Below are 27,455 nucleotides of genomic sequence, written 5' to 3'. Positions count from 1 at the left end.
AATTCTCAACTCCTCTGGGATTTTTTGTTGTTTTTGTGGTGCAGGGGAATGAACCTAGGGCTTTCACACTGAGCTACATCCCCAGCCCTTTTTTTTATTTTTCATTTTGTGACAGAGTCATGCTAAATTCCCCAGCTGGGCTTGAACTTGAGGTCCTCCTGCCTCCTGCTTCTCTCCAGAGTGCTGGTATTATAGACCCAGCTTAATTCCTTTGTTTTTCACTACAGATTTATTACTGTCTTTTAACATCTTCCAACCCCATCACACTTGAGTGTTTCCAAGCTCTTATGTGAAGAAGACACGATGTGTATCACTCTGCTTATCTCCCAGCAGATGTTCTGAGCTATAACGTCCATCTATCTACACCCCTGGTGTGAACAGGCCACATGCCTTCCAGCCTCCTCTGCAGACATGCAGGTAGACAGAACTGCAGTCACTTCCAATCCTGCTCACGAATGACCGCATGAAGTCAGCCTGCTGGGTTGGCACATTCATGCAACGGCAATTACTACCGAATGCTAAAGGCTTTCCCACCAGGCTCTATTCACAGCATCAAAGTAAAAAAGGAGTTCTGCTGTGATCACTCCACACAAAATGGCAGGACTCTCAACTTTATAACTGGGCATTTATAACAACTACTTTCTGTTTTGTTTCTATTTTCTTACAGTAATCAAAAGCTTTCACCAAATACGAGTAGAAACTGCTGATCTTTGTCCTGTGAGGATAATACAGTTCAAGAAAAAAGGGATCTTACTGGTTGGAGATATGTGAAGTACTTATTAATGAAGGGACAGCACGTGGATTTGCTTCAGGAAACATGGCAGGGGACAGTACTGCTGACTATTGCTGCAGCAGGGAGAGAGAGCAGGAGGGCTGATTCCCACGACCTTGTTGCAGACAAGTTCCTGAGGCGTCATCAAGGGTGGACACACAACGGAACCCCTCTCCATCTGAGCTCTACGTCGTGGAGCAACTGGAACACACCCTCTCCCATCCCGCCATAGATGTGGCCACACAGAAGGAATGAGCTGTACATACACAGTGTCCCCGTGGCCCAGCCGTCCGCCGTCCCCACAGCCCCAGGAGTACACCTCTCCAGTGGCAGCCAAGGCCAGGTAGTGGTGACCATCAGAATGGGCAGCAATTTTTACAATGTTTCTGGAGGCAAGACCTTGGACCAGCTGTGGGGCCTAAAAGGGTAAAAACAGGAAGAAAATTAGTGACAGGTCTAACAATAATGAAAACAGCCAACTCTTCCCATTCATTTCTCAGACCTGAACACACCTGCACTAACTGAAAGACCAGGAGCCCTCAGAGGGGTTAGGCCAGTTCTCCAGCTCACCGTTCCCAACACCAGAACAACAGGCAACTTCTAAGTCATCTGAGGCATGGCCAGTGCTGGTGCTGGACAGTACAGGCTGCCCCGTGCGAGAGTGACACACAGTTCTCCCTAATGAGACTATGCATATCCCAAGGTGCCAGTGCCGGGCGTGGTGGCGCACGCCTGTAATCCCAGCACTCGGGAGGCTGAGGCAGGAGGATCGTTTTGAGTTGGAGACCAGCCTGGGCTACGAAGTGAGCTCAAGGCCAGCCTGAACTGCACAACGAGACCCTGTCTCAAAAAAGTCAGAAAGAAAAAAAGAAGGTGCCATCATGTCCATCAAACCTACTCCAACTGGCCCCAAGGGTAAGTGAGCTTATACACTAAAAGATGGCTTACAAACAGAAATCATAATCAGCAATGGGCTTCATAGTATTTCTTGATCTTAGTATCTAAAAGTCTTGACAATAATGCTAACAATGGACGTTATTAAATATGACTAACAATACACAATTAACAGATGCTGATCAGTGATGTAAAAGAAGGTGCAGACCCTGTGGCATCTGTGGGAGCGGCCATGCGCAGTGGAGGAAGCACACAGGGACACTGCCCACAACACCCACCAGAGTGTCGCTGTTGTAGGCCTGTGTATACACACGGCCGTTGCGGGACAGGATCAGGAAGCGCTTCTCTGCACATGCAATCTGCGTGACCCCCAGGCTGGCAAGGCCTTCACACTGGATTGGGCCAATCACGTTGGCATAGTATTTCCATCCTATTAACCCCCAACCTATGACCTCCTGCAGTGATCCCTGTAAGAGAAGAACGCAAGTAAACATTATTTTATAGTAACAAAACGTCTTGGAGTAACATCAATATACTATAAGCTGAAAACGAAGAAAAAGTAGCTGATTCAAAACATCAAAATAGAATATCCCATACTACCTCAGTTAAAAGGAAAGAATTAGTTATTTTTTTATAGTACTTCACTATAACAGAGCTGGCTCTTCAGTGTACTTTTTTTTTTTTTTTTGGTACCGGAAATCGAACCCAGGACCTCGCACTTGCCAGGCAGGCGCTTGTACCACTGAGCTAAATCCCCAGCCTTTCAATGTACTTTCAAATGCTCAAACCATATCAGACTATCATTTTGTCCCATTACAGGCAAAACCTCCAAAGTCTAAGCACAAAGCTGGGAAACAAGCATCCTTACAGGTCAGGGTGAAAAAGACCAAGCTGCAGAGAAGCAACATGAGGATAACAAGCCTACCATGGGTAATCTCTCTGACACACAGACACACACACCTGCACACACACACACAGAGGAACACCTGCACCCCATCAGTAACCATGGCAATGTCTAGGTAGCAAAATTTTGGCAGTTCATCAACATGAGACTCATTTAAAAAAAAAAAAAAAAGATACATTTACACCTGACATACTAAACATTTAAAAACTGAGAAGCTGTTTGACATGGAAACTCTCTAGCCTTTACGTTAATGAAAATAAGCTACACAGTAAGCTAACGTGCTACAATTAAATGTTCCCTCCAGAGAACAGCAGAAGCTCAGGCAGCTACAAAAATGAAAACCAGAAGCGGAGACAGGAAGTGGGTGAATGAAGGTCAGGGGAGAAAGGGACAGTGTGTCTTCGTATATAATTTTGATTTCTGAACCACGTGACTATACTGCTTACTTTTTAAAATATGATTGTGAAGTTTAATAAGCGTTGTTCATATTCACAAAGAGAAGAAACCTGGATTCAAAATCAGGATGACACTGTATGACCCAGACAAAGTTCACTAACATTCCAAATTTTGGTTTTCTCTTGGATGCACTGAGGGAAAGTCATGACGATCAGAGAAGACCATGCACGTGAGGTCCTTGATGGACTGGCGCTTGCGAAGTGCCCTCCACACAGGCAGGTCACTACTATCACCATCACCACTACAGTCTACACGCAATACCTAAGTATACTGTCATTATTACGCTAACCGACACGACGTACTAAGATCACGCATATTCAGAGTATATAAAAAAGGCTCCGGGCCAGGGATGTAGCTCAGTGGTACAGCGCATGTTTAGCATGTATAAGGTCCTAGATTTGATCACTAGCCTTTCTAGCTACAGAGAAAGAAGTTCTAGAACCTCCCTGAGGAGAGCAGGAAGGCTGCAGTTGTGTGGATAAAGGTCACTTCTCCACGGGGCCCAGTCTGGGTCCTTCAGCCCTGTGCACCTCAACTTGCTCATCACTCACCGTGACCCTGACAACATCTTAAACTATTACGAATGTATTTTAAAAATATAAGTCAGGTTCAAGTGAGGAAGGGAATGGGGAGGGGTAAAAAAAAAATGAGGAAAGAAGGAAAAAATGGAAATAAAGCTTTTGTAAATGGGGAGGCAAGAGGGCTGCAGGGAAGGGGAGTGGGGAAAAAAAGAATCAAGTTATATCACATACAGATACAAATTCTCTACGATGAATATGATCATTATGTATGTAAAATGTACCAGTAAAATGTGACTTTTTAAAAGAAGTGTAGTTCAGCTCCCACCACCAGTAACAGAAGAAGTCAGTCTTCTACGTGCACAGACTGAGAACCTGCAAGTCTACTACCTAAAGCATACAAAGGGTTCTGCTCTAAGGGCTAGGGTACAGCTCAGTAGCAAAGCACTTGCCCGGCATGCTCAAGGGCCTGACTTCCATCCCCAGCACTGCAAGAAAAGAAAGTGAGGTCACTCCAGTACATACCTTGTGCGATGTTGGGGAGCTACACAGAGGAGGCATACAGGGCGTAGCCAGGCGGTCTAAATGCGCCATGACAACCACCGCTGTTTGTCTTAAATCGATGGCAAGCTCATTGTCTTGAGGAAGAGTAAGGTACCTCAGGAAACTCTCATTGGGACTCAGAGGCCCAGATAAAAGCTAGATTAAGTAAAGCAAACAAATATATTCAGAATGGTGATGAAAAATAAAGTGACACAATTAGCCTCTAATTCCTCATTACATTTGGTACTTCATTTATGTACTACCTGTAAATTTCATTTTGGCCATCAAATGACAGTACCAATGATACAATTGCACTGTCCACCTTTACACGTATACATCTGCTGTAAAATACACACAGCACTGACTTACATGTGTATATCTGCTGCACTACACATACGTTGAGCCCTATGTGCAGACTCCACATGGCTTACTAATACAGCCAAATTACTATACAGGCATGCAGCCCTCAAAGTCCCTGAAGGAACACAAAACAGGCTCCACAAACACAGTGTGGCACCACAACTTCACTTTGACAACTAAAAACAAAAACCTCAGCCGGGGATACAGCTCCGTGGCACAAGCACGTGCACCTGCCTGGCAAGCACAAGGTCCTGAGTTTGAGTCCCAGTACCAAAAAAAAAAAAATCCTCTCATTTTAATCTGAATGATGCCCACTTTGGAGAAAACTTGCAAATTAAGTCATTATACTAATAGTTCCAAAGGCAAAGAAGCCTTATCATTTAAGAGTGCCAAATGGTAGGTAAATAGGGCCAAAGCACAATAATGGAATGACTCTCTTTCCTGGAAAAGAGAAAATCCAACATGCACTGTAAAGAGCAACAGTGCTGAGGTTCCAGCCCAGGCTGACACCCTTCCCCTGACCCAGCTCAGCCTCCTCACTGGCAAAGGGAATGGCTGGGACTAAACAGACACAAATCAGGTGACGTACCTCAAATACTGCCTCGAAACAGGAAGGGCCATCAGAGTGATGGCCCTTTCCACTGTTCTTTCTGGTTTTTAATTGCAAGTGTGTGTTTCACATACATGATTCTGTACTGACAGTCTGTGCTTGTTGATCCAAGTCTTTTCCAAAAACAGCACAATGGAAGAGACAAAGCATGGAGACCCACCTGCCTCTCCTTGGCAGAAACTCATAGGGACAACAAGGTGACTGCATGTGTGGATAGGTTCTTTCAACATGAGCAAAGAGATTTTTCTCTGTATGGACATTACTCAAAAGATCAGAAATAGAAATTCCATGTGACCCAAACATACCTCTCCTGGGAATGCTCCAGAAAGAGTTAAAGTCATCACACTACAGTGATATGTGCATACCCATGTTTATAGTGCACAATTCACAACAGCTAGGCTCTAGAAACAGGCTAGATGCACATCAGCAGACAAATGGATAAAGAAAATGTAGAATATAAACACAGTGGAACTTTACTCAGTCATAAAAAAAAAAAAACTCACATTATTTGAAAGAAAATGGATAGATCTTGCTCCCATAATGTTACATAAAATAAGCCAGACATGGAGAATTAACTACTGCATGGTTTCTCTAATATGAGAAGCCCACAATATAAATAAATTAAACAGTGAAATAAAGGAGAGATGGTAGGAAACAGGGAGGCAGACTTCTGGAAGATGAGGAGGGGAACCAGGCCAAGCAGGGAGGCAGCAACTAGGGGTCTAGGGGACGGAAAATGGTGAAGACACAGTGTATATGTACGAATTCCTCAAAACCGATGTAAATATTAAAAACATTTCCTGCTAGACCACTTCCTTTTAAGAGGATGCATGGCTTCTTCCTACACTGACTCTGCCTCAGTCTTCTCCATCATCACTGCAGGTGCTGATAATGACCTACATCTCAGCTTTGCTCTTGAAATAGCATCGCAATTTTTATCACTTTTTATTCTTCTACTAACTCACTCCTTCATGGAAGAGAACACGCCTTCATTACATCTTCCACCACATGGATATGGTCTGAGGACTGAACCCAGGGCCTCTACACTGAGCTGCGTCACCAGCCCTTTTCTTCATTTTTTATTTTGAGACAAGGTCATGCTGAATTGACCTCACTGGGTTTGAACGTGAGATCCTCTTGCCTTAGCCTCCTGCTGGGATTAGAGACATGTACCACCACATGTGGCTCTAAAAGATCTTCTGTTGAAGTTCAGTCCCCATTAGGAGGTACTAGGAGCATGGAAACGATGCAACTATAGTGCTGACATGAAATCTTTAGGATGTCATTAGGGTTAAAGTCATGGCACTGAATACGGGAGGTTTTACAAGAAGAGACACAGACCAGCCGGACAGACAGACACACACACCCTCCCTACGTCTTGCCACATGGTGCCCAGTACCACCTTGGACCTCTGCCAGCATGAAGGCCATCATCAGGCAGCCTTCCACTTTGTACCTCAAGAATCATGAGCCAAAATAAACCTTTCTTTAAAGTAAGCCTCCCTCGTGAATATTTCACTACAGCAATACATAATGAGTGAACAGAATCTGAAACTCCGTCCCCTTCACAGCCAAGCACAGATGGCAGCTGCTAAGGACAGAGGCCCTGAATCATATATGCGAAGGTCTTGGTGGTGAGAAAGCAACAGGGCCAGCATGGCAGTGGGCGGGACCCACGCCACGGCTTGCTCTTCTGCCTTAGGACATACCGTGCAAAAGCACAGGGTCCAGGGCCTGTAGCTCAGTGGGGACTCTGACCCCACTGTAGCTCGCTGCCACATGGAACAGTCCTGACAGCGCAGAGGATGCTCTGCCTTATCAACGTAACACACACGTGACTTCCCACGCTTGCCCCACTGACTCTCGGCAGTCATCAAACACAAGCACCTCCCGAGACATCACTGCTGTGGACATGCACGCTGGCCCTGTCACACCAGCCTAATTCCAAAAGCAAGTAGAACAAACACACTCCCTAAACACCACGTGCCACGTGCCACTTACATGTGTGTCCCCCTCGGCTTGTGGCGTGTCCTTGCTGCACATGATGCTCTGGAACCTCTGCAGCAGAGGAAGCAGGGGGGCACTGGTGCCCTGGGCAGATCGTTCATTGTCCGTCTCCTGAGCCCCACTGTCCCACAGTTGAAGCAACAACAGGATGGCAGACAACATTTGGCTAAAGGAGGAAAAATACATATTATCTAATAAAAACAGATTAACTTTTTTGCTGTGGCCCATAAAAAATAAAAACTGCTAAGTAAAAGTGAAAGAACACTAAAACAATGCCATAGAAACAACTTTTGGCAATAAAAATCCATGGATCAATACCAATATTTTATCACGAGATACCCCCTCTCTGCTGACAGGAAACAAAACCAGTTAAGACGTTCAAATCATACTTTCTACAGGAAATTTCTAGCATCTTATACTGATGGTATAAAAATAATTATTTGAGAAAAACTAAGTGGGAGAAAAAAATAGAACAAATCCTAAATGATTAAACAACTAAGCATAAAAAGGGAGGGAAGAAAGCGTAAGTCGATCTGGCTTTAGAAGAAAGCTGGGATGTGGTTCCCTGACTACAGAAGACCACACATTTGCTGCAGCCACAACTGACTCAATGAAATGCCACAATGCAACCAGTGTGCAGAAATACAGGCATCTCAGGGAGCTCCTGGGGCCACTCACCTCAATGTGCCTCTCTGCACAGCCAGTTCCAGCAGGATGGCCAGGGCCAAGTGCTGGTCCTGCAGGGGAACACCTCCTGGACCTTTGGTGCCTGGTGTCCCATGAACATCCCTACAGTGACAGCAATGGAGGCAAGCCATCTGCATCAGTGAAAGCAGCACATTTAAAATCATATGCACACATTAACTATGTTCTGTCTCCCACGGAAAAACATGTTTAATATTCAAAATCAGGTTTCTGAGATTTGCTACATAAATTTACTCAGAGATCTCAAAATATTATTAATTTAGAAAGGTATGGGTTGGGAGGGGGGAGTTATAGGCAGTACTGGGACTGAACCCATGGCCTTCTGCATGCTAAGCAAGAGCTCTACCACTCAGCTATACCCCCAGCCCCTAAGGATATATTTTTATTAAAAGTATTAATGGAAATACTATATTATTCTAGACAGCACAATCCAAATTTCAGAAGCACAAATTAAGTGTCATTATTCAAAATATGGGTAGAAAAATGTTGAGACATGCTTCTACTTCAAAACAAATTCAAAAACCCTAACAAAATGCATAACACTCAAAACCAGAGTTCTTATTTCTCCACAGAATGATTCACAGTTTAAAAACTAGAAAGAGTAGTTATATCCTGTAATTTGGATATTAAATACCTTCCAAAAGCCCATGTGTTAAGGCTTGGGGAAAGGAGGACGATGAGGATCAACCCCAGGGCCTCACACAACATGCTAGGCAAGAACTCTACCACTGAACCTCCCCCAGCACCAGCTTAGGTCTCGAATAGTATAGGCTTTGGTCTTGGATAGTAGGTGCTCACTCCCATATTATCTATCAAGACTTCAAACTGAGCTCCAGCTGTTCCTAAGAACAGTGGCTCATAAGTATCACCAAGAGGCACACAAGAAGGGCTCACTTTATCAATCTTTCATCGAGTGTCATAAAAAAGTTTATGAAATCATTAAATACAAAAGTAAATAACAAAAGCATCTGTTATGTTCCATCCCATTAACGTGATAGCTTCCTGGGTTAAATCAGAGTATCAGAAATCATCTATAAAGCAAAGAACCAAAATGTGGAATTAGAGAGCTGATAGTGCACTGGAAGCTGAGGTGAAAAACCAGCTACTAGGTTTCTTAGCCAGAGAGCGAGTGTCAGAATGAGAAGCACAGTGGAAGATTCCCACAGGAAGGTATGAAGGGACGACTCACCCTGTCACAACAGACTTGAGGAACCTGGTTGCTCTCTCTACCACCTCCAGCCACACAGAAGACACGGAGCTCTCGTCAAAGAGGGATGCTTCGGGCAGAGCTCGCAGGGCATCCAGGGACTCCTGCAACAGCTCACTGCAGAGGTCCGCATCCTCACCTAGGCATGCCTTCAGTCAGAAGAGGCTCCACCCTCAGCCCGCGTGACTAGCACAGCATCCCTTTCCTGCTGCGCCCCAACCAGGGTGACAAGATGCCACTGTCACCTGTCCAAGCCCTCCTTTAACAGGCTCAAATCTCACAAGGCTGTCTCAAAGTCGATTCTGTATTTGATGACACTCAAGTAGGCAAAAGAGATTAAACATCCCTTACCTGAAATGCCTAGGACTAGAAGTATTCCATATTTCAGTTATTTTGGAGACTATGGAATATTTGCATACTGAGACCTCTTGGAAATGAGACTCAAGTCTACACATGAATGTTATTTGCTCCATATACACTTATACATATAGCCTGAAGGTAACTACATGCAAGATTTTTAGTGCACCTGCATTATGACTATAACCCAACATGAGGTCAAGGGTAGAATTTTCCATTTGTGGGGTCATCTCTGTGTCAACGATTTAGGATTTTGAAGCATTTCAGATTTAAAATTTTTAGAGTTAGTAAGCTCAACCTATACTAACACCTTGTTCTTCTAGAAATAAATCAGTACTGAGGCATTCCATAGTGGCGGTTACTGAAGCAGGGAAGGGAAGTAGGGAGAGAGGGTTGCACATAATTTTTGCCTTTTTTTAAAAAACACAGACCTGAAGTGAAATATTCTGTAGCCTCTCGTTTTATAAACAATGACACCAGACCCAGAAAGCATATAGGATCTCTCCAAGGACATATGGCTGCAGACCTGATCGTGGAAGGTAAACCTCCTGATGTCTCAGGGAAGCAGAAGATATTTCTTTTTTTTTTTTTTTTTTGGTTTTTCTCCGGTACCGGGAACCGAACTCACGACCTTGCGCTTGCCAGGCAGACGCTTTGCCACTGAGCTAAATCCCCAGCCCCAAGCAGAAGATATTTCTGACACACCTACCTGACCGCCAGGCCCTTCGTAAGAATGCAAAGGCAAAGGAAAGCGCTGCTCGGGATCCAACTCTAGCAAGTCCTTCCACACCTCTGCCTACGGGCCGAGAACTGCAGATACACATGGGGAAAGGAGCATAACAAGTCAGTCAGAGGACTGCGGAAATACCAAAATAAAATAATAAATAATACGAGAGCTATGCACCATAACACACCCAATACTTCTCTTTAGATGTAGGGTCAAAGCTGACTTTTAGTTTCATTTTTGAAATCTTTTATCGAATGTCCTTTGTAAAGGGAAAAATTTTCTCTTTGAGAAAAAGAAAACACACTTACAAAGAATAGGAAAACGCTCATGAAACAACCACAGGGCTCAGTACTCTAGTTGGGAAAGGCCAACAATAAATGAGTAGACAATAAACAGGTAAACATAGAAATGGGAGAACAGGACAGAGAACAAAATCAACACCAGGGCCCTCCCTGCGGCAGCTCCCTCTTCCAGCCATTGGTGTTTTAGAGCCACCTGCTAAGGTCCAAAGTCTCTATGCACTCATCTTCCTCCTTCCCCCACCTGCAGAGTTCCCGCTTCTGGATGTAGTGCTTAGCCATCCTCTTTTTCAAACTTTTTGTAACTTAGAAATGTTAATTTAACAAGTCATAGTTTCATTTTGTGTTTTGTAAAAAAGTTGTACGAATAGTATATCATAAAAATCATCTTGCAAAAAAAAAATCAGAAAAAAAAGGCTGTAATATAAAAATGTATGTATAATGTAAACGACTGTGCATAACAAGTTAATTTTATGTTCTAGTTTGATACACTGAATTTCACACACAAACATGTAGTACTTCAAGGCAGACGTAGTGGCACAGGCCTATAATCCCAACACTCAGAAGGCTCAGGCAGGAGGATCTTGCAAGTTCAAGACCAGCCTGGGCTACAAAATGAGTTCAAGGCCAGCCTGAACTGCATAGTGAGACCCTGTCTCAAAAAGACAAAAAAAAATTTTTAAATATGTAGCTTTTCTACCAAAAAGTCATAGTAATAATAACCAGGGGAAATGTTACTACAAACAGTAATGACACAGGATGATGTCCTCAAAATACAAGGTGACACTAGATTACAAGTGAAAATGTGGGGCTCAGAAGGTTGCTGGGCCTCGTAGGCGGCTACAGACTCACCTACACTCACAGAATGCCTGAGGAGTGAGTGGGGAGGGCCTGAAGACAGGCACTAGTCCCCGGGAAGCTGGGGAACCAGCTTGTTAAAGGAACCTTTCCATTAACAAAAACGTGCCCTGGGTTCAACCCCCAGTACCACCAAAAATAATGCTACTAACAATAAAAAGTTTACTATTAGTAGAATAATGTTCAATTCAATAATATTCAATAATATTCAATTAAAAAACAGTGCTTCAAATTTAGAGTATGTGTAGAACAACTGCTTTGGAATTATCTGCAGCAGGGCATGGTGGCGCACGCCTGTAATCCTAGCACTCAAGAGGCTGAGGCAGGAAGATCGTTGCAAGTTCTAGGCTAGCCTGGGCTACAAAGTGAGTTTGAGGCCAGCCTGAACTGCATAGCAAGACCCTGTCTCAAAAAGACAAAAAAAAAGAAGAATTATCTGCAATGTATGGTATTCCCCCCCTTCCCTTTTTAAAGAGGTGTGATAAAATGATGGTAGCTTTATCATTTTGAAGGTAAATTTGGTTTTTTGGGAGCAGTCAAAACTAGTCAGGGCTGAGGATATAGCTCAGCGGCACAAGCACCTGCCTGGCAAGTACAATGTCCTGAGTTTGACTTCCAGTATCAAAAATAAAAAATAAAAAAAACAGTCAGATCAACACTGTAACTAAATTTACTTTACTTATGGCTCACCAGTTCATTTTGTAGGAGAAGCCCTAATTATTCTATGAACATTGCTAAAGCAAGTTCACATTCTTTCAAGGAAGCTATTATCTTTAAGAATACCTGCAGACCTAGATTCTAGCGTGCTGGTTAAAGAAACCAGCCCACTATTGATCACCCTGGCTTGCTCCAAGGACTCCAACATAACAAAAAGCAGCATCATGTGAGTGCACAACTATGTCCTAGAGCTGGTGCCGGGAGTCATATTTGGTCCCAACGTCTACTCTGCTACTTACTATCTATGTGACCTTAGGCAAGTTGCTTTATAGCAATGTACTACAGCTTTCTTTCTATTAAGTGGAGATAACAACAGCATTTTGGGGGGAACAGGGTCTCCCTATGCAGTTCAGGCTGACCATGAACTCACTATGTAGCCGAGGCTCACCTTGAACTCACAGTGATCCTCCTGTCTCAGCCTCCCAAGTGCTAGGATTACAAGGTATGTGCCACTACGCCTGGCTAACAACAGCATTTTAAAAAGAAAAAAGAAAAAGAAAAAAAAAAATATATATATATATATATATGTACTGTATTACAAAATTAGAATACATCATAGGAAACACAGTCCTTAAAAGAGAAAGCCCATGTGCTAAGTGGGAAGCTGGGAGGACCACTCCAACATCTGCCCTTGGAGAAAGCTATTCCAGGAGACACACTGAGCTGGGCTCCACTCAGCTGAGAAGAGCCCAACAGCCCTCAGCCTGCAGTGTAAGAACCACTAATTGTCCAGTAAGTGGCTCTTTGTTTTACAAACGTTCAAGAAAAAATATAGAAAAGGCTTGGGTACACGCCTATCCACAACAGTTGATTATCTACCCCATAGCTTGTTGCGCAAAAAATATAAAATATATCACTATACAGTAGGTTAAGAAATGAGGAAAGGAAATCCATAGAAATTTAGAAGGTATCACTACACATCTGTCAGAATAAAAGGGGTGAAACCAAGTGTCAACAAGGGTGTGGAGAAACCGATCGCTCATACAGAACTGCTGAACATGTGAAATACACAGAGCCTCTGGAAAACAAGTGTGGCAATTCCTTCCATCAGTGTGCTTCACAAGACCCAGCAACTGCACTCCTGGGCGCTCACCTCAGAAGAAACAACACGCACACAAAGATCTCTGGATGAACCGCCAAGGGAGTTTCATCTGCAGTATCTCAAAGGTGGGAGACAAACTGCGGTGCATCTGTACCACAGACCCCTACTGAGCTATAACGATAAATTCAACAAATCAGAAGAATCTCAAGGGAATGCTGCTAACTGAAAAAAGCCAATCTCAAAAAGTTAGAGATTAGTGGTTGCCACGGGTTAAGGTGGGCAGAGGAGGAAAAAGGTGAGTGGGCATACAAAATACTTTGCCACTGGAGAAAGAGTCCAACAGCCCCAAGCTGCTATGGTGGAAGAACTGCTCATTCCATACCATTACCTTTTTATTTTTTGGTGCAGATAAAAGGGGCCTTGGTTATGTACCCAGGTGCAGTTGGTTGCCCGGCACAAGTCTACCCGAGTAATTTTAACCGCTAACAAACACACACAATAGACAGCATGGAAAACTGAGCAGCACAGGCAGTGTATGAAAATGAGCGTCCTCACTACTGTGGTCGTTTCTCAAGTGGGAAGAAACACCAGAGGGAAGTAAGCGATGAGCAGGACTCTGCACTATGTCTTACAAATGCATGTGACTGCACAACCATCTCAAAAGAAAGTGTTGTTAATTTTAGAAATTCCTTCTTTTAATGAAAGATACAATCCAATTAATCCAGCAGCACTGGCTCCATCATAAAGGAAAGGGCAACACAACTCAGCTGCATGTCCAGGCTGTTCTGCACCACGGGGAATAGATCTGTCTGATCTGACAAACACACAGACCACTTAGAGAATGCCAGCACTGAGTGTGCATACATGCCAAGCCCTCGGATGGCTGACCATCCCAGCAGCTGCTCACTTCAAGGAAGGAAGGAAGGAAGGAAGGGAGGGAGGGAGGGAGGAGTCATGCCACCAGCCATCTTATCAAACAGGCACCAGCCTCCACTATCCCTTGCCTCCGTTTATTTAAAGTGACAGGCAAGACGGCGTGGTGGCGCAGCCTGTAATCCCAGCACTTGGGAGGCTGAGGCAGGAGAATTGTTCTGAGTTGAGACCAGCCTGGGCTGGGCTACAAAGTGAGCTCAAGGCCAGCCTGAACAGGATAGCGAGACCCTGTCTCAAAAAGAGGCAATCAATCAATCAATCAATCAATAAAAAAATCCAAAAAAAATATATTACTATTAGCATTCTCATCTCTGGTAACAAGAAGAGATAGGTCTCCTGTGCTTCCTTCTGCCTTCTGTTCTACCCACGGGCTCTCTGAGGAGTAAAAGTCACTGTTATTACAGCCAAATAAAGCCAACTATTAGCCACATAAAATATGGGTTCCCCTGCCAACCTAAACTTCTGAAGACAAAAGTCTGCACATTAGCTAAATTCAAGGAAAACTACAGTCTGATATGAGGCTTACATAGTCTAGTGTCTATTGGTTAGTTCCTCAAAGACAGTCTGCTGATATATTACCAGACAGCAACAAATTAAAAATCATATGCCTGGAAGTGTGTCTAGTAATAAAAGAATCATTACCAGGAAAGAAAAAAAAGCATCTAGCCGGGCATGGTGGCACACACCTGTAATCCCAGCACTCTGGAGCCAGAGGCAGGACAACTACTGTGAGTTCAAGACAAGCCTCGGCTACAAAGTGAGCTCAAGGCCAGCCTGAACTGCACAGTGAGTTCCAGTCTCAAAAAGACAAAAACAAACAAAAAAGCATCTAAACTATTTGGGCATAAAACATGCTCTAACTATTCCCTACACAGCAGCAGCAGAAGACAAAAAGGACACAATGTTGAAATTCCATTTTCAAATCTAAACCTTAGATCTAAACCTCTTATATCTAAACCTTTGGCGACTACAGTTTCTGACAAAAAAATTTTTTTAAATAATGACACAGCCAGGCGTGGTGGCACATACCTATACTCCCAACACTTGGGAGGCTGAGGCAGAAGGATCGCTGAGTTCAAGGCCAGCCTGGGCTACACAGTGAACTCAAAGACAGCCTGGACTACATAGCAAGACCCAGTCTCAAAAAAAACAAAGAAATAAATAAAAATAAAAATGGCCCAGAATATGCAACATTGTGTTACTCTATGAGTAACCTAACAAGTCCATTCTCCCGATGAAACAAAGCCCAGAAATGGGGAAAATACAAATAAAATTTCATGTGATGAAAACCCGGACTATACTGAAACCCTCAGTTAAACCTTCCTTTAAAAAAGAACCTGAACTGTAAAAGCTGTCATCAGGACCCTTTCTTTGCTCTTCTGTTACCTTTTCTTGTCCATGGGAGGCTGCGAAACACTGCTGCTTCTCCACTTCACCTTGACGTTCTCCTGAAACACACTTCTGTTCAACGCAATGAAATAGCGCTCCAGGATCACCAGCCTCTGCTTGAGCCTCAGCGCCGAGAGGGTGGTGGTAGCCGACTGCACAGCCAGCGCTTGCTGCTCTTTCACCAGCACAGACAGGCATTCCTTCAGCTCCTTCACGTCTAAGGAAGTCAGGAAGAAAACACCTGCCTGTCAACAGCCTGAGCACATAATGCTGAAACCGCAGATATGACAGGAAACACCGCACTGATACAGAATGCCAAAAACTGCTTCCAACACTTTGCACACATTAACTCGGGCACTCTCCACACCGAGTATCAGGGGGTAGCACTGCATGTCCTTCTCATGAACGAGGATGAATGGCTGAGTAACTCGCCCAAGGCACAAAGAAGACCGTAACGTATGACAGAGGTCACTCCTGGCCACCATGGTACACTGCCTCTCTATAAACGTGTAAAGCTGTTCACACTAACGATGAAGTCAATCCTCAGCAGCACATTTCCTAAACAGACACAAATTCATCTTCTTGTTATGAAACTAAATTCAAAATAAAAACAACATTTCAATAAAATTATTCAGCATGGCCTGCTGGTACACGCCTGTAATCCCAGGACTTGGGAGGCTGAGGTAGAAGGACTGCTGTGAGTTCAAGGCCAGACTGGGCTACACAGTAAGTTCAAGGCCAGCCTGCACTACACGGGGAGACCCTATCTCAAAAAAAAAAAGAAAAAAAATACTGAGCATGCATGATTCATAAAAGATAATACAGTTATGGGGATATCTCAATTTTTGTTTGGTTTGCAATCCTGGGAATTAAACCCAGAGGCTTTGCACATGCTAGGCAAGCACTCTACTACCGAGCTACCTCCCGAAGTTACGAGAATATTTATGAGAGGAGCATAAAGTAGTGGGAATGTGTGATAAGTAAGTGAGGTTTCATTTTACTATTCTCTGTACTCTGTAAATGTTTGACATATTCATTGAGGCAGATATTTTTTTAAGTAGCTGGAAGACAGTTACATGAATGAATATAACTCAAAGGACTCTGGTCTTCCAGTGAAGCCTAAGTCCACCTAGCAGTACAGACAATGATGGTCGAATTGTAAATTAAGTTACCTCCCGCCAGCCCCCTAACCGGCACCCTCCCAATGGTGGGATGAGAGTAGCGCCTCTAGTACCTGTCTTCTAGCTAATGCCTACAACACCCTGAGGCCAACGGTCACTGGCTTAAAAACCTCAGACCCTGAGTGGCAACTGCCACACCCCTACCAGCCTCACACAGATGCACTTCAGGTGTGTAACATCTCCATTTTATAGCCAGACAGTTAGAGACTGTATGTTATGTTTCTCTGGGACTGAGCGATACCCCATGCTGTATGGTTTTAGGTATGCGTACCAAAAACAAATCCTAAACTAGTGACAGTTTGGTAAATACATTTCACAGATTAAGAACTCTTTTCTTAGCAAATACTTGTAGCTTGTTTGTAATATAGCTGCCTCTACTCTCTAAGGAGATTGCACCCAGCCTTTTCTCCTTACTGTGTCTGTAATGAGGAGGGAGAAATAAGCGGCAGTCTGGCCGCCTTGCTTATCTTTATCTCTGGTTCACCACCACTGCTCTAGAGGAAGGGGTCAGCTTTTTCTAGATTCAATTTCTGCAGAGAGCCTCGCCTGGGCACCTGGCCTCATTAAAATTCCCTGCATCTGTAGGAGACCGGTGGGGTGTGGCAGTTGTGGCAAGTTGTTACCTTAAAAGATAACTTTTAAGATCCACATTGGGCCCAACAGAGAGAAGTAGAAAGATTTAAAAAAGGATCTCCTCATTCCAATCTTGTATGTCAGTTCAGCTCCTCTCCCAGTAAGGTTGAGAACAACCTGACCTCATTAAAATTCCTACAGCAGCAAAACAGACACAGTTTTCAAGTACACAGAAAAAGTTCAACAACATAGTTTATATCGTAGGCCATAATGCAAGTCTAAAAATTTAAAAGGAACAAAATCATAAAAAGTATGTTTTCTGACCCCAACTAAATTAAATTAGTAATCATTAGGGCTGGGGCTATAGTTCAGCAGTAGAGACTTGCCTAGCATGCACAAGGCCCTGAGTTCAGACCCCTGTTTCTTGCCTCTCACTCCAAAATTAGTAATCACTAACAGGAGGTATGTGAAAGCCTCCAAATATTTGGAAATTTACACACTTCTAGTAATAAATAAATTAAAGAAAAAATTATAAGGGAAATTAATACTTTCATTGAGAGGTAGGAAGATTATAAATTCTACACAGGGACTTCAAGTTCAGCCTGGTGAGATTCTATCTCAAAAAAAAATTTTTTTTTTTCTTAACTGAAAATGAAAGAATATTTCTAAATCTGTTGTATAAACAGTGCTTGGGGGGGGGATTTACAGTTTTGAATCCTTAAGTCAGAAAAGAAAAAAGATCTAAAATCAGTGATCTGGGTCAGGGATATAGCTCAGTGGTGCAGCATCTGCCTGGCAAACGTAAGGCCCTGAGTTCAATTCCCAGTACCAAAAAAGAAAATAGTAAAAAAAAAAAAAAAAATCAATTATCCTAGCCTCTACCTTAAGAAACTAGAAGAAATAGAAGAGCAGAAAGAACCCAAAGCAAGCAAAAAAAAAAAAAAAAAGCAATAAAGATTAAAGCAAAAATCAGTGAAAACGACAGGAAAACAATGGGAGGTTCAATAAAGCCAACAACTGGCTCTTTGGGAAAAAACTCCATTGAATTGATAGGCTCTAGCAAGACAGATAAAAAAGAAATATAGTACAAGACATAGTTCAGCAAATTCTAGTTTAACTGTTACATCCTAAACAACAGTATGAGCACTTTACCTGACCTATACTCCTCATCCTACAAAGGTCCTACCCTGTAGGTAACTATTATCAATCCCAGATACAAAGTCAATCTAAATGTACACATTTATAGCTGAGGAAAGGAAGGTGAGGCAGGAGGATCGTTGAGAGTTCGAGACCAGCCTGGGCTACAAAATGAGCTCAAGGGCAGCCTGAGCTGCACAGCGAGACCCTGTCTCAAAAAGACCAAAAAAATAAAAAAATTTTAAAAAAAAAAAGATGAAAGAGTTGTAGAAATGATGGTGGTGATATTGCACCACAATGTTAACGTATTTAATGTTAACGAACTGTAATATGCTTAAAAATGGTAATACTGGTAAGTTTTATGTTACATATACTCTACTATAATACAATAAATTTTTAATCTGAATTTTGGAAAACTACATTAACAAACAAAGCAGTCCAACTAGTGTTCAGAAAAGTTGTGCTGGATCAAGCTTTCCCAAAGACAGTGCTTCTGAGGAGCACAATACCTGGTTGCTTGCCCCACACCCAGCTCTCCAGGATGGTCTTGGCTCTAAAGGCAGGTGGAGGAGCTTCTTCTTCATCCTTCTTCTCCCTGTCATTTAGATCTTCTTTCTTTGTTCCACTTTGGGTATCAACACCATCATCTAGAGAATTAAAAATTTTTAAATCTATAACTAATTGCTTTTCAAAGTGCAATGATTACCGTCAATCTCTTGGTAAATATTCCTCCCAAAAATGGAAAAGTTGCAACATATATTACTAACTGAATATTTAATGATTTAAAAAAAGAAGGGTCCGGGGATATAGTTCAGTGGCAAAGTGCCTGCCTACCGAGCGCAAAGTCCTGAGTTCAATTCCCAGTTCCAAAAACATAAAAATAAAAATAAAATATAAAAAAAGAAAAGAAAAATACATAAACTATACCCAATTCTGTGTATTTATTTAGCAATAATGAATATATTTATTTATTAAAAGGATCAATGTAAAGAAACCAGTATATCACTCAAATTCAAAGCTTGTGTCTTTCAAAATGATATTCCATCAAATTCCTAATGGATTTTGGAACTAAAAAATGTAATCATTAGTAATTTATCCACCTGCATTTCACACTAATTGCTTTAATCCAGTGACTCCCAATTGCCTGTATTCATGGTAGAAAGAGAGTATTTCTATATTCCACACTGAATTTCTGACTCTGTAACACAATGCCTTCCTCCACTCCCAGCTGAGAACCACCATTACACAGGGCCACTGCAACTGACAGTGCACTTCAGGAGCACCAAGGTGCAAAAAAAAGTTGAAAACAATGACTTTAGGTCACTGAGAATATAAAGTTTCAGTCAAGAACAGCTGTCACAAAACTCCTTACATAACAACTGAAGCAAAGACTGAAGGAATCTCGGCCCTTATTAAATAACTGTATAAATCCCGTAATGTAGCCAGGCAGGATGGCACATGCATATAAGACCAGCACTTTGGGAGGTGGAGGCAGGAATCCAACCTGGGTGGCTTAACAGCTGTTTCAGGGCTGGATTCAGCTCAGTGTGATGGCCCCAGGCTCAAAGGGAAAAGGCAAGAGGGAAAGGGGAGGGAGGAGGGGGAAGGGGAGGAAAGGGGAGAAGGGGAAGGAAAGGGAACGTGGGCTTAGAGATATTTATCTAATCTGGGGATGGAGGTCAGGGGCAGAGCATGTGCTTAGCATGTCAGGGCCCTAAATTCAGTCCCTAGCACCACGCCCCAAAGATATGTTACACACACACACAAATCTGTGAAAGAGATGATACTGCATTCGGATTATAAACAATAAATACATAGAGCAGGCTATGCCTTGCTGTGAGTTATTGCATGTTGTACAGAATAGCAGCTTTTAGGCTGTGCTCTCTATATTGAATGGCTCCTTTGGTTTTATTTTTGGTCTTTTTGAGACAGGGTCTTGCCATGCAGTTCAGGCTGGTCTTGAACTCACAACAATCCTGCCTCAGCCTCCCAAGTGCTGGGATTACAGGTGTACACCACCACACCTGGCTCTGTGACTCCATTTTATAAAACAGAAGTTTGTTCCATTTTGAGGAGAAATGTTGTGGCAGAATAACTTAGCAACTTCTATGTACAAACAGATAATTACCAAATGTTGGACACACCAAACTTTAACCAAAAAAAAAAAAACACCGTAACTCCCAGCTGCACAGCACAATCACAAGACATAAATTTATAAATTAATTTTGCTATAAAAACTGCCACCTGCCAGGTGTGGTGGCACACACCTGTAATCCCAGAACTTGAGCAACTGAGGCAGGAGGATTGCCAGAAGTTTGAAGCCAGCCTGGGCTAAAACCCAGCCTGAACTCACAGTGCGTTCCTGTCTCAAAATTTAAAAAAATGTCACTTGTAAATGTATCAAATTAAATCAAAGGCACACGAACACAGGATATATTCGAGTTACATCAGATAAAACAGGCCAGAAGCTGTTTGGACACACCAGACCAGCAAGCAATGTAGGCCTCTGTCCGGTGTATAGAAAATAAGGGGGAAGCCACGGGGCAGGGAGCACTGGTCTTCGGGCCAGCTCCCTGCCTCGTAGGCGCCCGAAATGGGGGCCCCCCGGCACACAGGAAGCCACGGGGCGGGGAGCACTGGTCTTCAGGCCAGCTCCCTGCCTCATAGGCACCCAGATGGAGGCCCCCCCCACCCGGCGCAGGGGGAGCCATGCGGCCGCAAGCGCTGTTGCATGCCTGCCCTCAGGCCGGCTGCTGCTGCTCAATTAAGAACTACCATGACACAGAGAAACAATGACACAATTGGCCCACCATGCACCGGCTGCAGATGCCCACCCACGGACGTGTGTGAATCATTCAAATATAGAGAAACCCCTGGGAATACATGTCATGCAACAGGTCACTCTTGCTCCTGCCATTGAGAAGCAGAGGGGGCTGGGGATTTAGCTCAGCGGCAAAAGCACCTGCCTGGCAAGCGCAAGGTCGTGAGTTCAGTTCCCAGTACCGGAGAAAAAAAAAAAAAAAAAAAAAAAAAAAAAAAAAAGAGAAGCAGAAAGGTCTAGAGTCAGCAGAGCAGCAGCTGCTGAACAAAGACTCGGAGAACACGAGAATGCAGACTAAGCCCAAGGAGTCAGAGGTCCTGTGGACTGGGGTCATAAGAACTGCTCGGAAGCTGTAAATCTGGAGGACCTTGCACAATACCTGTGGAGACTCCCTGGAAGCCATTCTTCCCCTGACAGTACAGGCTGTGGTGGAGCTCCAGAGAGGTCTGCAGCAGGATTCCTGCTGCCTGTGCTGACAGTTGGGGAGAGGACACTAACTGGTTGTGGGGTCCCATTGCGGTGGGAGGCTGGAGAGAAAACGCTACAAAGAATGGCTTTCACCCCAGATGGCTCACTTGAGATGTTAGTAAGAATTGCCTCCTCAGTCTTCTATAGCCATGATGAGGAGGAGGCCAAGGAGAGAAAACAAAGAGACTGAGAAAAAGCAGCTGCTTTTGCTGCAGCACTAAGAGAAACAGACCCTAAGTCTGATTCCCGGGGCTCCAAGAAGAACTCAACAACTGCATTCATCTGCTACCACTGTTAAAAGCCAGGCCACCTCAAGAGGAATTGCCCTAAGAGGTCCCATGGGCCATGCCCTGAATGCAAAGGTGACCACTAGAGATCGGTCTGCCCTCTGAAGCAAAGGCCCCAGAGCTCAGACCCATCCTACCAGTTAGTCCAACAGCAATGAGAGGGCCCAGGGCATACTCTGCCTTCTCCCTCTGGCCAGACCGTCATCTCCATGGAGGAGCCCTGGGTAATCATGACTATGGAGGAACAAGAAAACAGCCAGTTGCTAGTCACAGGTGCAAGTCTCTCGGTCCTTCTTTTCAATCCTGGCCTTCCTTCCAGCCATCATACCTCAGTGAAAGGAGTCACTGGTGAGAAGGTAATATGCTATTTTTGACAACCCTTAGGCTATAACTTCTTGTTAGATCCTTCTTGCGTATCTCTGTCTTCCTGAGAAACCACTTTGAAGATACCACCATGTATTACAGCAGCCATTGATATTTTCCTCCTAATCTATCCATAACTCTGTAATGTTTGTATTGTTCCTATCCTATTTCGTAAATGGATGCATGTCTATTATTATGCATTTCCTACAATAACCATTGAGAACAGTTAATGATTATTCAATAGGTCACTCATGTATAGCTCTATTTATTTTCTTTAGAAGCCACTTTGAAGATACCAAAGTATAGTACAACAACTATTGATAACCTCCTACCTCTTTTGTCTGTAACTCACTATTGTCTATTTGTTTTCCTGAGAAACTACCTTGTAGATAACAATATGTAAAACAATAACCATTGATAATTTCCTACCACTTTGTCTGTAATTTGGTAAGCCCCCCACCCCATTATTATGTTACCCTTCTTTTACTCTTTAAAATTTAAAAAAAAAAAAAAGAAAGAAAAGAAAATAAGGAGCGCCCGCACTGGTAAAGCTGGGAACTCTGGCACTCTCTCCCTGGTTTCAGCAGCCACACCTCCCTGCCTGATGTGACTCACTAGAACTGCCTGCCTCCAGACACAGGCTGGTGACCCAACTCTGAGCAAGCCCCAGGCCTCCCCCCAGCACCCCCCAGAGAACCCTTGCCTAGTCTGTAATCTTATCACCTGTGGTGACCGTTCACTTCTCTGTAGACTCTCTGCCTGCTTTCAGTTCTGCCACCACTGTTAACCTCCTTAGCCATTCTATAACCTCCACATATTACTGCATGAAGTGTGATGTGACAGTTACAAATCCTAGTAATTAAAACTGGAATTTTAGCCAGGTGTGGTGGCACAAACCTGTCATTCCAGCACTCAGGAGGGAGGCTGAGGCAGGAAGATCACTGCAAATTCAAGGCCAGCCTGAGCTACATACTGAGTTTGAAGCCACCCTGGACTACATAGTGAGACCCAGTCTCAACAAAAACAAAAAAAATTGAAATTTTAAAACCCAGCTTATTCACAACCGAGTGACCTTTGACTAGTTGGCCTGATAAGGCTGAAAAATTGATACTGCTCATGAATTTACTGTTATTCAACAAATTCTGACATTGTGAAAAGACAGTGTCTAGTCTATATTACTGGCATAGCTCACTCACAATACTAGGACACCTAAAAATCTCGAAGGACACTGTTCTACTAACAACACTTCGAACACCACGTGTGTTCACACCAAGCACATGCCAATTCTCTGCAACACCAACATACATCCAATAATCCAATTCAATTTTAAGACTCTGTGGAATTAGCCCAGACCCACAAGTTAAAGAGATGAGTCCCACAAGATGCCCCCACTTCAGATGCTAATTCCAAGGAGCAGGTCCCTAGGTTACCCAGGACTTCTGCCGGCTTAGCTACAAACGGGATGCTCCTGCAACCACTCCTCACATTTGATAGTCTGTATACATAAACGCCCTTATGCATGTGAGATGTATTCCAAGACCTCTCACGGATGCCTGAAATCATAGGTAGTTGCAAATTTTATATACACTTTTTAATATACTTACATATCTACATACCTATGTAAACGTTTAATGTATAAATTAAGCATAGTACAATATTAAAAGGAAAAACAGAAGAATTAAAGCTGTATTTTAATGACAGCTATGTGAAAATGGTCTGTCTCACAGAGTATCTTTACACTGTCTTCACTCTCCTTGTGATGTGTAAGACAACGCAAAACCCACACAATGAAATGACAGAGAGGCAAATGACACCAGCATGGTAAGGTAGCCTTAGGCTGGTACATGGTTCCTTGAACACAAGCACTGCCATCGGCCTACAGTCGATCTGCCCACCAAGACTACCAAGTTACTAACAGGTAGGCTTTAGTAACCAAAAGGATGGTCCACAACCGAGGAAAAGCGGTATGTGAGTGCATCCTACTAATCAGATCAGCACACAATATAAAACTTATGAATTGGGCCAGGCATGGTGGCACAGGCCTGTAATTCCAGCATTTGGGAGGCTGAGGTAAGAGGAGCACTGTGAGTTCAAAGCCAAAGCCAGCTTGGGTTACACAGTGAGTTCACCGCCAGCCTGGACTACATAGCCAGAGCCTATCTCCAAAAAAAAAAGTAAATAAAATAAAACTAGCTGGGTGTGGTAGCACACACCTGTAATCTCAGCACTCAGGAGGCTGAGGCAGAGCTGAGGATATAGCTCAGCAGTACAAGCCGCTTACGTGCCACGCACAAGGTCCTGAGTTCAAACCCCTGTACCAAAAAAAAAAAAAAAGAAAGAAAAGGAGGCTGAGACAAGAGGATTGTGGTGTGTTTGAGGCCACCCTGGGCTACACAGGGAGCTCAAGGCCAGCCTAAACTATACAGGGAGACCTTGTCTCAAAAACAGTAACAAACTTATGAACTGTTTATTTCTGGAACTTCCCATTTAATACTGTCAGACCAACGTTGACAACAGGTAATTAAAACCTCGGAAAGTGAAACCACAGGTACTACTATAGAGACTCACAAAAATGGGAACGCATACTGTTATCAGTGTACTGTACAAAGGTACAGATGAGACAAGGTACTGTGAGAAGGGTCCCAAGCATAGGAGCTGCAAGTCCTCATGGAACTGGGGGCTCCATGTACACATGTTCACCAATCTGCAAGTTCTCTGAACCATGTCACACAGGAATTTTTATGGAGGTTTCATTACATGAGCAGGATGGGTTAAATCACTGTTTACTGACAATTAACATCACCTCTTAACTACTCTCTCTCCCCTGACGTATGGGGTGGGGCTGAAAATTCTATCCTGCTACTCACACTTTGCTCTTCACTGCCCAGCCCCTGCCCATTTTCTTCTGTTTATCTGTTTTTCGCTTTTGGAGTGCTGGGGATGGAACCCCACATCCTGGGTATGCAGGCAAGCACCCTACCACTGAGCTATTCTAGCCCCTACACTGAAGCTATGCAGAGGCTCCCAGCCACCAGTCATCACATAGCAGTAAGACACTTGGCATTCCATAGATTGCAAATGTTTTAGAATCTATCAGCTAGAAAAGGGACTAACAACAAGATGCTCCTATCAGCCTGTCACTCAAAACACTGAGTTTCAGGAACCCTGGGTCAGAAGTGGTAACAGAGACCAAATATTATGTTACAATATCTACAACCAACACAAACATACATTCAAGAAACTACTGTATTTCTACCAAAAAAAATTAGGCATCCAATAGAAAAACAGAGAAATCACTAGTGAGGAAACTCAAATAGCTAACGTTAGGAAAATATGCTCAAATTCCTGTTTACAAAAACATAAATTCAATTATATATAATCTTATACTCACTAAATTGGCAAATATTAGAAAGCTGGAATATATGCTCCAAGACAGGTTTTTATTTTTCACTTTCTCATCTGGTTCTGTTCACTGACAGCCCAAGTACCGAGAACAACACAAGCCAGGTAACAGCACTCAGCGATCCTTCAACAGCTCACTAACAAAGTACTAGGACACAGTGGAAATGAGGCCAGCAGCACACACCTGCGAGCGGAGGGCAGACCCAAAAGCCAGCGCAAATGAGTTGCACGGAAGGTTCCTTATTCTGCTCTAGGGTCTCAGCACACACCCTGCGGAGGTCCTCCATATGCACCATGCAGGACAGTACACAACTGTAAAGCTGTTGAGAACAGAACTGTGCAGTCTAGCAACCATGATTATAACTTACAAATGCAGGGCTGTATGGACTCACCTTGTCATGACTGCACCCACACTGAGGCACAAATCACCACTGTGACTGATCACAGTAACCCTAGTCAGCCTTTTCTGCAGTCTCCCCGGAAACTGTAATGAAGAACACCACTAGAGTGGTACTGTGAAGGTGTACACAGGGACTCTGGCTCCGGGGATGTGTCTGACTCTGACACTGTCTTAAATATTCTACACACATTCCAACCAAGACGAAGCCACTTTTCTTCTCACTCATAGGCATACCCCTCTTCCTGACCCAAACTGTTGAGGTCCAGCAGGTCTTGCTACCACCCAAGGTATTTCTGTCACTGAGTCCCCCCACTAAGTTGTACTCCACGAAGTCCTAGCTTTGTGTGCCTCCCTTCTTTCGCCCCTGCTGTGCACAGTGGAGCTGGTCCCCATATACGAAGGCTGCATTACTCAAACAAGTGCTTAACGACAAAAGGAACAAACTCAGGCCAAACCACTCCTTCCATTTATGGAAATCAGAAACCTGTGCACTACGAACACTGCGCGGATGGAGGACAGATCAGTGGCTGCCCCCGGGTCAGGAAACCTGTGATACAAACAAAGAGCACAGGGAGTTTTTTAGAGATAAAACTGTTCTGGATCCTTATTTTGGTGATGACCAAAAATAGGATTTCATGTATGTTAAAATTTATTGAACCAGAAGCATAAATATCAAAAAAGGAATAAATATAACATATATGAGGGGCAGTACTGGGTCTCAAGCTTGTTAATGAGCCACATCCCCAGCCCTGCTTTTACTTTTTATTTAGAGATGGATTCTTGCTAAGTTACTAAGTTGCCCAGACTGAGCTTGAATTTGCAATGTTCCTGCCTCAGCCTTCCAAGTGCTAGGATTACAGGCATGCATTATTACCATATCCAGGGGGTTTTTTTAATTAAAAAAAGTTTAATGGTTTCTATTAAAATTACAGTTTAAAAATTAAAATCAAAACTTCAGTAAAGTTTCAATACAGTTGAACCAACCTGTATTTAACACCTAACATACTTATAGCACTTTTATACAAAAGTAAAACGATAAGCTTACTGTAAAGAAATTTTAGGAAAAAAAACTGTTCTTGACGTAACTTATTAGTACAATTCCAGCTTTGGAGCAAGTCACGACAGTAGTACACAGGTCCAGGTAGGAACCCAAGACAGCCCAGGGAAATCATGTCAGACTGGAAAGCTGGGTTCCCAGGGCTGGAGAGGCGGTATGTCCTGATTCCAGGGGAGGCCAGGAAATGCACACCCAGGGACACAAGGGCAGGCTCATATGACACACGGACAAACACCCATTCTGATCTGAGGAACTACACATGAACTGAAGTCTCCACCTCTTATTTTAAGCTAACATGGAAAGTGAGAACAAAGTAGAATTAAGAAGTTAAGAAATAAGATACATTTAATTCAGAAATCGTATGCCAAAAACAAAGACACGAAGCACGGGGAAAAAAGAAAGTAGCCAATAGAAAAAAATTTTTTTTTTTTTTTTTTTTGGCACAGCTGGGGAAGAAACATTTGAAGCA

The 27,455-nt window shown here is 43.4% G+C and overlaps 1 protein-coding gene across 6 annotated transcripts in view; it reads right to left on the bottom strand.

Annotated features, from left to right (window-relative positions):
- Positions 1–27,455, bottom strand: part of Herc2 (HECT and RLD domain containing E3 ubiquitin protein ligase 2) — a 184,367-nt gene that overhangs the window by 134,548 nt on the left and 22,364 nt on the right. For all 6 annotated transcript variants that reach the window (XM_013507678.1, XM_005410402.2, XM_013507680.1 and 3 more), the window contains 9 exons: positions 18,698–18,835; positions 15,295–15,514; positions 10,042–10,142; positions 8,958–9,114; positions 7,742–7,852; positions 7,058–7,229; positions 4,070–4,243; positions 1,945–2,133; positions 1,039–1,190 (listed from right to left, as the gene is read on the bottom strand). In XM_013507678.1, the coding sequence (XP_013363132.1) occupies positions 1,039–1,190; positions 1,945–2,133; positions 4,070–4,243; positions 7,058–7,229; positions 7,742–7,852; positions 8,958–9,114; positions 10,042–10,142; positions 15,295–15,514; positions 18,698–18,835 (1,414 nt within the window). The remainder of the gene's footprint in view (positions 1–1,038; positions 1,191–1,944; positions 2,134–4,069; positions 4,244–7,057; positions 7,230–7,741; positions 7,853–8,957; positions 9,115–10,041; positions 10,143–15,294; positions 15,515–18,697; positions 18,836–27,455) is intronic.

Source organism: Chinchilla lanigera, unplaced genomic scaffold (assembly GCF_000276665.1).
Source record: "Chinchilla lanigera isolate Chin_1 unplaced genomic scaffold, ChiLan1.0 scaffold00132, whole genome shotgun sequence".
Lineage (NCBI taxonomy): Eukaryota > Metazoa > Chordata > Mammalia > Rodentia > Chinchillidae > Chinchilla > Chinchilla lanigera.
The sequence above is the reverse complement of the archived record's forward strand: the minus strand, read 5'-3'. Positions and strand labels throughout refer to the sequence as shown.